The sequence below is a fragment of the Danio rerio genome, chromosome 3, assembly GCF_052040795.2.
Source record: "Danio rerio strain M-AB ecotype USA chromosome 3, GRCz13ab, whole genome shotgun sequence".
Classification (NCBI taxonomy): Eukaryota; Metazoa; Chordata; class Actinopteri; order Cypriniformes; family Danionidae; genus Danio; species Danio rerio.
Window position 1 is genome coordinate 16447459 of NC_141023.1, and position 15957 is coordinate 16463415.

General features: G+C 36.6%; 1 protein-coding gene across 13 annotated transcripts in view; it reads left to right on the forward strand.

The window, feature by feature from the left end:
- stat3 (signal transducer and activator of transcription 3 (acute-phase response factor)) overlaps positions 1–15957 on the forward strand; it is a 79278-nt gene that overhangs the window by 38923 nt on the left and 24398 nt on the right. For all 13 annotated transcript variants that reach the window (XR_015479496.1, XR_015479490.1, XR_015479494.1 and 10 more), the window contains 12 exon segments: positions 453–696; positions 1291–1383; positions 3260–3341; positions 4602–4702; positions 4817–4968; positions 7142–7300; positions 8937–9029; positions 9115–9174; positions 9265–9294; positions 11645–11738; positions 12769–12816; positions 12935–13018. Coding sequence is in view for 5 of the 13 variants with exons in the window: in XM_087242106.1 (XP_087098232.1) it covers positions 453–696; positions 1291–1383; positions 3260–3341; positions 4602–4702; positions 4817–4968; positions 7142–7300; positions 8937–9029; positions 9115–9174; positions 9265–9294; positions 11645–11738; positions 12769–12816; positions 12935–13018 (1240 nt within the window). In the remaining 8 variants the exon portion in view is untranslated.

Consider the following 15957-nt stretch of genomic DNA (forward strand, 5'->3'; position numbering starts at 1 on the left):
AAGAATTCTATTTTGATTGTGTCCCTTGTTAGATTTGATTCCAGTACACAAACCTCTGATTATGTAATGATTACAAACCATTTATCTGCTAATTAAATTGTTTGTGTGCTGTAAGAAAATGCTGGGTTCCACACAATCAATTTGTCTCAGGACAACGTGAAGGAATTAACTTAATAGTTTTTACAAATTTAAGTGGATTGAACATAAAACAATGAACTTTTCCTAAAAAAACCTCAAGAATTGTATTATTTAAGCTCATTTTAAGTAAGTAGTTTGAACAAGCAGAAAATGTAATATTTTAAGTGTCTGAACTTGCTTTTAAAGATGCTTACTATTTTCCCTTTTACTGAAACACATGGATGCTTATTTTTATCGACAATACCTCCTCTGATTATCTCTAATGCATGTATGGAATGAAGAAAACTACATTATTATGCACATGTCCTCCACAGGGCGTATGCGGCCAACAAGGAGTCTCACGCCACGCTGGTCTTCCACAACCTGCTGGGCGAGATCGATCAGCAGTACAGCCGCTTCCTGCAGGAGAACAACGTCCTGTACCAGCACAACCTGCGGCGCATCAAGCAGCACCTGCAGAGCAAGTATCTGGAGAAGCCCATGGAGATTGCCCGCATCGTGGCCCGCTGCCTGTGGGAAGAGCAGCGTCTACTGCAGACGGCCACCACTGCACAGCAGGTACATCCACAAACACACATTTGATTATTTTATTTGGAATGACTAATGCTGGGTTAAGGCAGCACAGCATTCAAATAATCACAAAGAGACAATTATGTTTCATTGTACAAGCAATGTGCAGAGATAACGTGACTTAATATCTTTTACAGGACATTAATAATAAATACGTGTCAAATGTGCAAAAATATAATATCCACATACAAGGAAAGAGATGTCATCGTCTTTTCCAAGCATGCAAGCTGCAGTTTTATTTATCTTTCACCGTTCTTGTTGGCATTTAAGAGTGGTGTAGATGTAAAATTGATTGTTTATTCACCATGTTGCCTGAGATGCATGTGCACGCACACATGTGCCCAGTTCCACATGCACATACTATATACTTTAGAATAATAATTGAGTATAAACTTGGCATTAAACATCAACCAACCCCTAAAACTAACCTTAACCCATGACGTTACCTCATATTTTATTGTCCATTATTTACACGGTGTGTGAGTGCAGGTGCACACAAATAAAGTGGAAAAAATTTTTGTGCTTGAAAATGGTCTCTGCTTTGTAAGGATACTTTCAGATTTCTGTTTTTCTGATCTACAGGATGGCCAGGTTGCCCATCCCACTGGCACTGTGGTGACAGAAAAACAGCAGATACTGGAACACAACCTGCAGGACATCAGGAAGAGAGTACAGGTTGGTACACAAAATAAACTCTCACACTATCTTTAATTTTTACCCTATATTGTGACTTTATTATTATATATAAAATATTGGAACAACTGAAAACACATATTATGGAGCAATAAAGGTTTGTATTTTGGGCAGCCTTATAATCTGTATTTAAAAAGGTATATCTTAACTTGTATATATCCAGTGGGGAAAATAAGTGTTGAACACGTCACCATTTTTCTCAAAAAAACATATTTCTAAATGTGCTGTTGACTTGATATTTTCACCGGATGTTGATAACAACCAAAGAAATCCATATATGAAAAGAAAACAAATCAAATTATTTTACACATTAAATTATGGACAATAATGACAGGGGGAAATATTGAACACATGAAGAAAGGCAGGAGTAGAAAGGCAGTGAAAGCCCAGACAGCAGCTGAAATCTCTCAGTAGTTATTCAGCAACTCTCTGCCCTTCCTCATTGTAAATTACTATTAGCTCCTTCAGTCCAACATCTACATTATCAGAAGGATGAAGATGAATCCAGGGTGGAAATGTCAACAAGACAATGATCTAAAATACAGTAAAGGAAGCGCTCATGATTTCAGAAAAAAAATCAAGCTGTAGAATGGCCCAGCCAATCCCCTGACTTGAATCCAATAGAGAATATAAATTAAAGATCAGATTTGATAAATGAGACCCACAGAACCATCAAGATTTTTACGCTCTGTTGAAGTCTGTGGAAAACTCACATCTGAGCAATGCATGTGACATCATTCTCCACATCAGAGTCATCTTAAATTTAAATTTAGTGTGAAATAAACTTGTTTAATCTCCAAAATAATGAATAATTTAAAGTGCTGGGTTAATGAGAGCTCAATGTTCTGTGACTGTATAAAAGACTGTTGTATTCAAACAATGTTTGAGAAAGGCATTTCTGGAGAGTTTGGCAAAAGCACAAAATGCATAACAAAAAGCTTGTGCATAAAGGCCTTAGAGATGGTTTGACCATGTTTTATAAAATAAACAATCGGTCGTTTAGAATATTCCATTTTCGCTTATATTACAAAGAGGTTGAAAACAACTTTGTTCATACACGCATGTTGTAAAAAAGTTTTTGAGAAGTTTGATTTCTCATGTATTAGTGGGACACCACAATTTTTTTTTTACAATTACAGATGCACATTCATTATTCATAAAACAAGATTAAAATTAAAGTTAACCTTTGATCACTTCAAAATTGATTACATTTAATTTATTTGCCTTTTTTATTCTGTACAATGTTCTTGAACACTTTAGCACCCTCTTGTGGCTCAGTTTTTAAAGCCCCTTACGTAACATCTTACCTTTTCAAAACAAGGTGGTCTAGTGCCCTGTTTACACCTGGCATAAAGATGCATTTTTAATCTCGCTCAGCCACATGTGGATGGCATCATCTAAACCTGGGGTGTCCAAACTCGGTCCTGGAGGGTCAGTGTCTTGCAGATTTTAGCTTCATCCTTGCAGATGTGTTGAGGCAAATTGTTTCTAGAAAGCCTAGTAAGAGCTTGATTAGTTAGCGCAGGTGTGTCTGATTGGGGTTGGAACTAAACTTTGCTGGACACCGGCCCTCCAGGATCGTGTTTGGACATGCCTGATCTAAACTATTTTGAGTTTGTCCACTTTCAGCCACTTAATGTAACCACACATGTGGTTAAATGTATTCAGACACAAAAGACCAGCTACCCTCCACCTGAACTCTTGTTTACAGTGGTGTAAATGGTAATACCTCTCAGCTGACCACCTGTGACCATATGACTGAAAATGCATGTTATAACAATCTGAAAACTGAAAATACTAAAACTGAAACTAATATTTAGCTATTGCTTGGGTATAACCTCTTACTCATCCTCCACAGGACATGGAGCAGAAGATGAAAATGTTGGAGAATCTGCAGGATGATTTTGATTTCAACTACAAAACTCTTAAGAGTGCTGGAGGTATGACTGCATTGGAAATGTTGTTTTTTGGTCAGGGTTCCACAATATATAGTTTCAGCATCAATATTACAATGTGCATATCCACAATAGTCATATGGCAGGATGCACAGTGCCATGCAGGGATTATAGGTGAACAGGGACTACAATTTGAATTTTGTCATTTTGAAAATTTGTCATTTTGATATTAATTACAAATTTTAACCATTTTGGAATTTGTAAATTCATAATTTGTTCATTTTTTTCTGTTAATATGAGTTCAAGGCCTGTGATGCAATCAACTCTCTATATTTCTATATTCAATATCTGTATCTGACTTTCCAAAGACTTACCAAAAAATATAAAGCACAATTTTCTTTTCTCATTTTAAGGCTTTGTTTTTGTATTTATCTAGTTTATTATGCACTATACTATGTACCTTATAGATGTATTGTACTGCAAAACCACTTCAATCAAGTGAAATAGATTTTATTTCCCAATATATATCACAGAAATTTTAAATATTGCAATATTGTTGTTGTTGTTTTAAACCCTTACTTTTGGCTCTTTTTTTTTTTTTTGTGTGTGTGTGTGCATGTTTCAGATTAAAAATACCATAGAGTACGCTGTCTACAATACATTATTTGCGAATCTGAAATGCATTACTTAAGTCTTAGGGTATGTTTCAGGAACATGTTCTTCTTGTACACACCCACAAGAAGGCAGGGCTTGTTGTTTAGATCAGCCAGTGAATCACTGAACTAAATCCGTCCCTGAACCCAACCAATAGTGTTTTCAAAAGTAAATGTACTAGAAAGTCGCATAGTTTTATATCGATTTTAATCTTTTTTTGGAGCTGTTTTTCCACCACATTCGAACTCAAACCCAAACAATCTGCATCACAATTACAGCACTGTACAAAGCGATCTACCAGGAAAACTGACTAGAAAAAGTTGTCAAGGCAAATGTATTCGATTGCAAATTATAGACACTGTTAAGTTGTTTTATAGTATTTAATTGATGTTGTGCAAAGAGCTGCTCAAAAAAATCCATTAATAATATGTCCCTGTAAATATCATTAGCGTGAAAAGGAACAAAATTAGTTAACATCATTCCTACCTCATACGGTAGCATTCATTTTACCTAGAATTTGCAGTCAACATTTAACTAGGTTTTGTGTGCGTTTTCACAAAAACATATGCTAATGTATTTTCAATGAGCCTGTGTTGCATTCACAAACTCAAGCCCTCATTACAATCTTCTCAAATGTGTGCCACCTTTTAGAGCTGTCCCAGGACCTGAATGGAAACAGCCAGGCAGCAGCCACCAGACAGAAGATGTCTCAGCTGGAGCAGATGCTAAGCGCTCTAGATCAGCTCAGGAGGGTAAGATGCGCATCAAAGCCACAAAATACAACATGATATGACAAAATATGCCCAGTAACCTTCTGCACCGATCACCGAGGGTCAGCATTCACCGTCTTTTTGTGTGTTTTGCAGCAAATAGTCACTGAGATGGCAGGACTGCTGTCTGCCATGGACTTTGTGCAGAAGAATCTGACAGATGAAGAGCTGGCCGACTGGAAGAGGAGACAGCAGATCGCTTGCATCGGTGGGCCACCAAACATCTGCCTGGACCGCTTGGAGACATGGTACGCAGTCCATTCTCAGTCAGACCTGTTTTTAATGCACAAGCAATTCCAGCGTTTTGGATGTGACATTTGCAGTAAAAACCTACAACAGAGAATGTATGTGTTAACATTATATTGAAACATCTGATTATATTTACCAAAACAACTAACCACAGAGTTATGGGATCAGTCTGTAAACATATTTTTATTTTAAATGAGGAAAACAAACATATAACGCATGTTTGTTTTCCTCATTTAAATATAAAATGCTGTGACCAAAAAAGTCAGCAAGTGTGCAGTAAACAACACACTTTGTAGAAATTCTGTGAATTAAACTTCACAACCCAAAAGAAATGATGCTAATCAAAAAGATAAGCGTTGCTCACTATAGAACAAACATGATCGCTTTTATTTTATTTGACATTTTTGCATTTATGAGGAAAAATCTGTTTGGCTGAATACCTCAGTCTTAGCGTATTTGGAATATCAGCTTCCATTGTAATACTGACAGGTGATAATCAGGTTTTTGTAGTGTGATATATTGTGACAGGTGGCACAGTGCTTATCACTTTCACCTCACAGCAAGAGGGTCCCTGGTTTGAGTCCCGGCTGGGCCAGTTGGCTTTTCTGTTTGGAGTTTGCATGTTCTCCCTGTGTTTGTATGGGTTTCCTCCGGGTGCTCCGGTTTTCCTCACAGTCCAAAGACATGCACTATAGGTGAATTGAATAACTAAATTGTTCATAGTGTGTGTAATTGTGTATGGGTGTTTCCCAATACTGGGCTGTGACTGAAAGGGCATTCATTGCAAAAACATATGCTGGAATAGTTGGCAGTTGAATATAGACCATTTCAATGAGGGAATGTCATTTGCCCATGAACATTTCCTGCTTGTTGTCAAACAATTTCATAGCTGTAAAAGGAGGGAATTCAATCTTAACTCGACATTAAAACAGCTATCATAAGATTATATATCAATACATGCACCTTTTTGGATTCTTGGAAGGTATGCAAATGAAAACATGTAAAACAGGAAATACGTACGTTAGTACCATTGTTATTGTTTACGTCCCTCAAAATGGTCTATATTGTGACAAAAATATTGCAACAAGTGATACTACTGTCAATTGAAGACCAAATTATGACACTGGTTATATAATGATTATCCAACATCCAGCATTAAAGCCATGGACAACAATTTTTCATTCTTAAGTTTATTTAGATTATTCTGAAATTCGTTGTTTAAAAAATGAAGTGTAACAGTTTAATAGGGATTTATTTGAATAGAAAAGTAGCTTTGGTTTCATACCTTTGAGTTTCTTTGTTCTGTTAAACACAAAAGATAAAATTCTGAACAATGTGGAAGCTGGTAGCCACTGACATCTGTAGTATTTAAAGAAAATACTATGGAAGTCTGTAAGTAGTACCAGTTCCCCACATTCTTAAGCATATCATCTTTTGTGTGTAATAGTGGAAAGAAATCAAAACAGGTTTGCAACAAGTGGAGAGAGGGTAATTGACAGGATATTTTAGGTGAAATGTTAGTTTAGGTGGGCATCGATGGTACATGGTAGCCATAAAAAAGCAAATTGGTAATTGGGTCACCCTGTGGTCTTGTGGACTTAAGGGACACTGACACACATTCTTAATTTTAGAGCCGCAAGACCACAAGCGCATATGACGTTTGCCATTTGGGACAGGGCCAGTGATATAGTTTTGCAGGGGCATTTTTGAATGAGGTTTTTGAATGAGGAAGGCGTAGATGAGTCTTAATGGGGACTGTTCACACAAAAATTTTAAATTTGTCTTCATTTATTTACTCGCCCTTCACTTGACTGAACATGCTTGTTTTTTTTCTTCTGCTGAACCCAAATGAAGATATTTTAAAGAATGTTGCAAAGCAGCAGCCATTGACTTCTATAGAATTTTTGTTGTGCTAGTTTTCAACATTTTTCAGAATATCGTTTGTGTTCAACAGAAAAAAAAAAGTTTATGAAAATTTAAAACCACTTGGGTGTAAATACATATGAAACTTTTCATTTGTAGATAAATTATGCCTTTAACTTTTATAAAGAATATCTCTTGGGGTTTGAGACTTTGTCTTCAAGATCTTAGATATGCACGTACAGCTTCTAAAACTCATCCAAAGGAAAACATGCAATTACATTAAATAACTTCTTTAATATCTGATTTCAGGATTACTTCTTTGGCTGAGTCACAGCTGCAGATAAGACAGCAGATCAGAAAACTGGAGGAGCTTCAGCAGAAGGTCTCGTATAAAGGGGACCCCATTATTCAGCACCGTCCAGCTCTGGAGGAGAAGATCGTAGATCTTTTCCGCAACCTTATGAAAAGGTTTGAAATCACCCTCTCTCTTGTTTAATCTCCAAAAACAGTAGCTAAGTTTCTACCAATCTATTTTAATGCATAATTTGGAGTATTGCATAAAAGAATTTTAATAAAAATGCCAAGATGCAAATTAACCCTTGTGTACTGTTGAAATTGACTGCCTTTTCGTTATGTTAGTATCTGTTTTTGCCCCATTGACTTCCATGATAACAACATTTTTAAAATATAAATAAAAACATGGCAGCAAATAATCATGCATTCTTGATTTTAGATGCATTTTTGATTTTTTTTGTTGGGAAGAGGTTGATCATCAGTTGGCACCGTTAACCCTTTAGATAGGTCTGTGCAAAAAAAACACCAACAATCAAGAATTCATGATGGTGTCATGCCTTTGCAATCAAATATGTATTTTTATTGGAAGTCAATTGGGCAAAAACGGCCACCAACATAACGAAAAGGTAGTACATTTGCTCAGAGTCTACACTACCTGACAAAAGTTTTGTCGTCGATCCAAGTTGTAAGAGCAACAAATGATAAAGGGACCCTAGATTCTCACAGAAGTCAGTTAAGTTTGGTGAAGGAAAAATCATGGTTTGGGGTTACATTTAGTATGGGGGACGTGCGAGAGATATGCAATTAATGGTGACATCAACACCCGGAGGTATCAAGACATTAGTGCTGCCCATTACATTACAAACCACAGGAGAGGGCAAATTCTTCAGTAGGATAGCACTCCTCATACATCGGCTTCCACATCAAAGTTCCCGAAAGCAAAAAAGGTCAAGGTGCTCAAAAATTAGGCTCAAAAATAAGAGCACATTTGGATGGTGGGAGGAAACCAGGGAAACCCACGCGAACACGGGGAGAACATGCAAACTCCGCACAGAAATACCAGATGACCCAGCGAGGACCCAACACCATTGGTATTCTTGCTGTGAGGCAACAGTGCTAGTCACTGAGCCACCGTGCCGTCCATTCTGGAAAAAGGTGAAAGAAGAGGAGGAGGGGGGTTACTTCCAGACGAAGATAGTTGTAGAAAGGAAAAGAGGATATATATATATATATATATATATATATATATATATATATATATATATATATATATATATATAGTGACTTGGGATCTTCTGATTGGAGGATCATGATTAGCTAATGTGGACCAGCTGGGTCAGTCATGAGCACATGCTCCTCTCGAAATTAGTTTAAAATTAAAGTTCACTTAGAGAATAAAGTCCAGCATGTTCATCAAAAAATCGATTTTTTTTCAGATCATGTGATTGTTAAAAACAGCCACAGAGGGACATCAGTAATAGACATTCAAATTACTCCAAAACTGTCTTTAAAAACCCACCGCACGTTAATTGCATTTTCTCTTTCACAAGTTGTTTACTAAACAAAAAGATCTACAGTCGCTTCTTTGGCAGCAGCAAATAGCATTTTTCTTTTTGCTATTTGGCACCAGATTATCAGGAAGTGTCAATTTTGTTCTCTTTAACTCATTGGATGGAAACACTGCTTTATTTTCAAATGTTTTATGCCATATTCCAGCTTTGCACAAGAATCTAATTTGCATCATTGGATTGAAACATGGCTAATGAAGCAGGATATGATCTAATAATGCTTTCTGTCTTTGCTTTCACAGTGCATTTGTTGTGGAGAGGCAGCCTTGCATGCCCATGCACCCTGACCGACCCCTTGTCATCAAAACAGGAGTTCAGTTTACCACCAAAGTCAGGTGGGTTTACTCACTGCTCATTTAGAAAGGACGTCGAGACAAAGATTGTGAATTTTTCATTTTTCCCCCCTCCTCTCATTTTCAGGTTACTTGTGAAATTCCCAGAGTTGAATTACCAGCTCAAAATCAAAGTGTGTATTGACAAGTAAGTCCAAGTCCCTGTCGGTGACATCAGAGTTATGTTTTGATATGCCAGTTTTTATATTTTTACATTTTTACCTCCTGTCTTCTGCAGGGAGTCAGGTGACGTGGCAGCCATTCGAGGGTGAGTTATAATGTTAAAAGACACTTTTCTCATCGCAAATGATCAAGATTTGTTTAATTGATTTCAGGAAGGCCTTTGCTACTGTAAATCTCATGTCCAGATTAGTAGGTTTTAACTTCTCCTCACAAACTTTAAAACAGATAGAATCATACCTGTCTGGTCAAACAGTGTGTTAATATACAGAATTACAGATCTGCCCCTTTAGGTTTATCCAGAGGTGTTCCACAAGGATCTGTTTTGGGCCCTTTACTTTTTACTTCATATATTAATGATCTTCCATCTATTTGTCCTTACAATAATATACAAATGTATGCTGATGACACTGTTATATTTATTAATAGTAGTAGTGTGTTACAAGTTGCAACCAAACTCAGACAGAATCGCTAGTACATCTTTCAGCCTGGTTGGAACAATGCCATTTAAAGTTAAACATCTCTAAAACAGTGTGTATGTACTTTTCTAAGAATGGTAGGGTAAGTGTAGTACCAGATGTATATGTATCAGGGGAAAGATTACAAGTTGTTTCTGAGTACAAGTACCTTGGAGTTTCGCTAGATTCAAAACTATCATTTAAGTCACAGGTTAAAAAGGTTTGTAACCGGGTCAGATTCAGTTTAGGAAATTTTAGATTTTCAGATGTCATGTGAGGCTGACCTAATCTATTATCACTCCATGATCATTTCTCATATCACTTATTGTTTAACCACTTGGTCCCAAGCTAGCATTACTACTTTAAAGCCACTTGAATCATTATACAAACAATCTATAAAAAGCCTTGATAAGAATTCAGTTCAATTTCACAATTGTTCAACATTAAAGAAATACAACCTGCTTGGTTAGGAAAATTGAATTAAATATGTACATATCTGTTTGATGTTTAAGACCCTGCATAACCCGACTTCACCACTAAATTAGTTTGTGAATATTAGAACAACTGCTAACCAAACTACTAGAGGTGGTGAAAAAGGGGACTGTATTATTTCTCTCAAAAAAAGTTAATTCAGTTAGTCAGTTTTCAGTGAAAGCTGCCAGGGAATGGAACTCCATCCCACCAACAATTTGAAGATCATGTACTTTTCGTTCTTTTCAGTCTCATGTTAGAAATTGGTTAATGACAAGATAGCATTAGTACTGTGTTCTTGAATGATAGTGTATTCTATGTTATTATGCTGTGCTTTTATTTTAGGTACATTCTGTAAGGGGTTTACAGATTAAAAATAGCCATTTCTGGCTAATTCTGGCAAATTTTACAGTATTTAATGTTTATTGATGTGCATTGACCTTGTAAACAAAAACTAAACTAAACTAAATTATAGTGATAGATCAATGCATATTTGGCAGATTAAATAAATGGCTGATATTTGGCTATTATGCATTAGGGCTGCACATTTCTGGCTAAAATGAAAATCACAATTTTTTTGCTTAAAATCAAGATCACGATTTTCTTACAATTCTGTAGATGTAAAATAAAGGTTATCCAGTACTTTTAAAGCTTATCCAGTACTTTTTTTTACACAGCGGATGCCCTTCCATCCGCAACCCATCTCTGGGAAATATCCACACACACTCATTCACTACGCATAATTTAGCCTACCCAATTCACCTGTACTGCATATCTTTTGACTGTTGGGGAAACCGGAGCACCCAGAGGAAACCCACGCGAACGCAGGGAGCACATGCAAACTCCACACAGAAGTGCCAACTGACCTGGCTGAGGTTCAAACCAGCGACCTTCTTGCTGTGAGGCGACAGCACTACTTACTGTGCCACTGCGTCACCATGAGTAGCCTATTTGTATTGTTTTTCTCAAACATGTGGCAAAACTACAATACTAATATTAAGCCTATGTGTAGGTCTACTGTTGGTTAAAATGAAACACTTTGTATAGACTTGGAATGGTGGACCTTATTAGGCATAAATATGTCCTGGTCATTAATGCACAGTAAAGTGATGACATCAGAATACAACTATTCATAATTCTGAAGTTGAATTATTGTGTTGAAATTGTGGTTCTCATTTTAGCCAGAATTGTGCAGCCCTAATACTTATAATAATAATAAAATTAATAATCAATAAATTGAAATTTCATTTTGTAAAGTGCCTAAGAAGGTCTGCACTCAATAATTAAGTATATCACAGTAGAAAAGAAAAAGCAACGGGATGAAACGTTTGTTGATCTTCTGTGGTACTTTTCATTTAAAGACATTTGGCCACAGCACCAGATTAGAGGAGTGCTTAGATTTTCTTTTGACTAGGTGTTATTTTTTTAAAAATCCAGTGAAATTGTGTTTCTTGCTTGTATCTATAAAAGTTGCTGCATTACTTTAGCCCTCTGCTTTTTTTTCTTCAGTTCACGCAAGTTCAACATCCTTGGCACTAACACTAAGGTGATGAACATGGAGGAATCCAACAATGGCAGCCTGTCAGCAGAGTTCAAACATCTGGTAAGCTCAGCCAGTATGCTAGTATGTTTTTCAAAGCTCCAAACCATGTGTTTTCTGGAGTTGTTTGTGTTTCTTTAACTGGGAGCACTGTTATGCTTCTCTGAACAGAAAGGAAAACTCCCTCAACATAATCAAATATATTTGTGCACATCAGTTTCAGCATTGAATATATTTAATTTCGAGCAAGATTTTTGCTTTTAGTAAAGAAAGATATACACTTTATTAGTAGCCACAATTACTGTTGAAGTCAAAAATTGTGTAAGAAACTATCAAATTTTTTTTACACTAGCTTAGTTCATCATAGGCTACAAATATGCTTCAAAATTACTGGGTATATATAATAAATCACAGTTTTTTTATATTCGAATTCCTAAATTCATAGTCACTGTTTCATACTCTGTAACACATCAGAGCATAAAATGTTTTAACAGTATTCTTTAATCAAGATGTTTACTTGAGATTCTTAGTGAAGAGATACATTCTTGTTTTTAGAGAAGAGTTTATGCTCAAAACAAGTGTCTGTGATCCTCAAAAACAAGCTTTTATGTCATTTCACTTCAGAATGAAGTGAATCTTGATTTAAAAATATAAAAGTTTAGATGTTTGCACTTGGAAAAACACCAAAAAATAAACCTCACTTTATTTACACAGTGGTCAGAAAATACAAGAAAAGTTATTTCAATGACCTATCGAATGCAAGCTTTTCGTAACTTGACTATTTATATATTTTATTGGTAGAAATTTTTTATTTTCAGACATTGAAATGTTGCTTTATAAAACATTCAAGTGTTTTGTTCTCTTTAAATTATTCAAGAACTTGAATATTGGATATTAAATCCTTTAATAAGTCAAGTCAATTCATAGTGCTGTTTACAATGCAGATTATGTCAAAGCAGATGACATGCAGCACATGAATATAAAAACGAATTAAAAGCAATTAACTATAAAGCTCATTTTACAGAAAATTGTCCACAGTTTGATACATTTAAATGCTCTACAAGCTTTCTATTTTTTTTTTCCTGTCTTTCAGACTCTACGAGAGCAGAGATGTGGCAATGGAGGCCGAACCAATAGTGATGTAAGGCTTTTTTATCATTTTTTTTTAATCATTTTTGTTGCTATGCATATATTTTCATTGCTTCTAGTGAAGACAGTGAAGTCAGTATAAGCATTAACCTTAGACCTCTGAACTACAGGCCTCTCTGATAGTGACCGAAGAGTTGCATCTGATCACATTCGAGACAGAAGTCTACCACCAAGGACTTAAGATCGACCTTGAGGTAAAAAAATACACATTTCAAGTCATCAGTTTCATCTCTGTAGCGCTTTATACAATGCAGATCGCGTCTAAGCACAACTAAAATTAATATCAGGTATGAAGTTTGATCATTGCGAAACAAGCTTCATGCATGTTAAGTTCCACAGAATGCTTGTTGTGTTCATTAGTTCAGTGATGATTCGCTTTAGTTCAGTATGAATGTCATTGTTGAAGGATTGATTCACTGTAGAATTTACATTTGTTTAAATTCCATTTTTTCTATGAGTTAATTTTAGTAGTTCGTGGGTGTGTGTACATATGCATACATGCATGTGTACGTTTGCGTACGTGCTGTTGCGCTTGCATTTGCTTATGTGCCTGCTTGTGTTTGCGTATGTGCGTTTACGTGCATTTACGTGCGTGCGTTTGCGTCTGTGCGTTTGCGTCTGTGCGTTTGCGTCCGTGCATTTGCATTTGTGCGTGCGTTTGCGTATGTGCGTTTGCATGTGTGCGTTTGCGTGTGTGAATTTGCATCCGTGCGATTACGTATGTGCATTTGCGTGTGTGTGTTTGTGTGCGTGCAGTTGCATTTGTGCATGCTTAGCTATTTATGCATCTGCATGAATGAGTGAGTAAGTGTGTGAGCTTGCGTGCGAAAGTTTATGCCCGTGCTGTTGCGTGCATGCTTTCGCTCATGTGCCACTGAACGCATGTGTTCGCGGGCAAGCATTTGTGTGTTTGCGTTTGCATTCTTGCCTGTGTTGTGTATGTGTGTTTACGTGCGTATGTGCATTTGCATGCATTCGTTTGCATACATGCACGCGTTTGCATGCATGTGTTTGCGAACGTGCATTTGCATGTGAGCATGTGTGCATGCGTTTGAGTGCGTGCATGTGCGCCTTTGTGTATATGCTCATGTATGCATATTCGTGAGTGAGTGTTTTATTCACATATATAAAATGCATTTTTGCAGTCAGAAGCACGTCTAGTTAATTGAAATCCTAAAAAGTGATCAACAATTGAACAACTTTTGAAGAATTTAGCAAAAATATAATTTTAAGAATTACATATATAACTTAAGTGTTTTCTTAAATTATTTTGAAAACTACAATTTTAGTAAAATTAATTTTTTTAAAATAATAATTTACGTATACATGATATGATAGCTTTTCTCACATAAATCTGTAAAAAAAACGTTACGCTCATGCTTCAGACTGTATGCAGTAAACAACACTGCACTGTTCATTCACACAGAAACCAACAGAATACGCAGATCTCACATTTTTAATAGGTTCCATCTTTTTTAATATTTGTTAACAATAGTTTACATCACAATTTGATTGTGGACAGCGCTACGTGTGATTTATTCACCTGCCAAATTCCATGATTTCCATGTTATGTATCTAATTTGACTTTTACAACTGGATTCTGCAATGCTCTTTGCATTTTCAGAGTCAGTGAAATCATAGCACCCTAAAAAGTAATTTCAACCTAAAAATGACACTTTATTTCGTCAATCGAGATTTAAGAACCAAATAAAATGTCAAACACGTCTTATCGCGGCACGATTCCTGTCACAGGGACGTTATCCTGTTGGGCTTTATATCAAATCAAAGATGATAATATTATGAAACCCTGAGTGCCGATTAAGTCCATCATCACACTGCTTCAAGCGATTGATTCGCCATCCTGAAAGCCAATGAGGTCATTGTGATAGGCTGTTGCCGTGATACCAGCAGTGGGAGGACATGAATATGTAACCCGACAGCGTGTCCTTGTGTAATGTGCCACTTATTAAAACCCTCAGTGCTGCCTGTGTGCTTATTATGAGCTGATAAGAGTGCGCACATGCCTATTCTGTGGGTGGACACAACAGGCTCACGTCAAATACCAACACACACTCGGCAGGGTAATTAAGTGAGGTCATTAAACCATTCGGCTGTGTTTGCAGTTGTTCACCCCCCAAAAATTATTCTGTCATCATTTATTCACTCTTTAATTGTTTCAAAACTTCATGAGTTTCACAAAAGAAGATATTTAGAAAAATTGTGGAAACCCATCTGATTTCCATAGTAATTTATTTTTTATATACTGTGGTACCACTTTGTAAAGAGTAAACACATTTACCTTCACACTGCAAGGCCTAATGCTCAAATCTGACTTTTTCTCTGGTCAGATTGTTTTTACATGGCTGTTCAAATTGTTGTTTTATATGTGGCCAATGTCAAATTTACAGTGTGAACAGATCATGGTCCTAAACTGACCCGCATGCGCAAAAGTGCACTTACAGACAGCATAACATGTCTAATTATGCACAGAATGTGTATACTGTATGAAGTAAGCACATGTTCAGATTATGCTTAATATGATTATTGACCTTTACACAGACAACCGTGGTGTATTTCATGAACTGTAAATGGTTGTTCTGCTTCTGCTAATGTGTATTTGAAACCTAAAGTAAGTCACTTGTGATTGAAAACACTGATCATTTGTGATTTATGACAACTGTGGTGCGCGTCTTTCTGACCACCGGTGTAGTGAACTCATCAAGGGTTAATGAGCAGCCACAGATTAACGTGTGAAGGCAGTTGGGTTATCTCTGTTTGCAGAGTTATTTCCTTTCACTTTGTTATAAACAACATGCACATGCAGAGAGGGGGTGTTTGGGTGCTTGTGCTCCTGCCCTTTTTTCTCTCGGAGAGAAAGTCCCTGCTTAAAATGAAAGTGCACCTTTCTTTGTGCATAGATCCCTATCCCCAACACCCCCCGGCGCTCTTCAACTTCAAACCATACCCCAATCGTTAACCAGATTGGTTAACACGCACCAGTTTTGCCTTCAATTTTTTTTTTTCAAAATGACCAACTGTGGTAAAGTAATCACCTTGTGTGCTATTCTACTACTATGGAGTAGATGATGTTTGCAGTACAGAATGATGACGCATGTCGCTCAAAGATTATGTA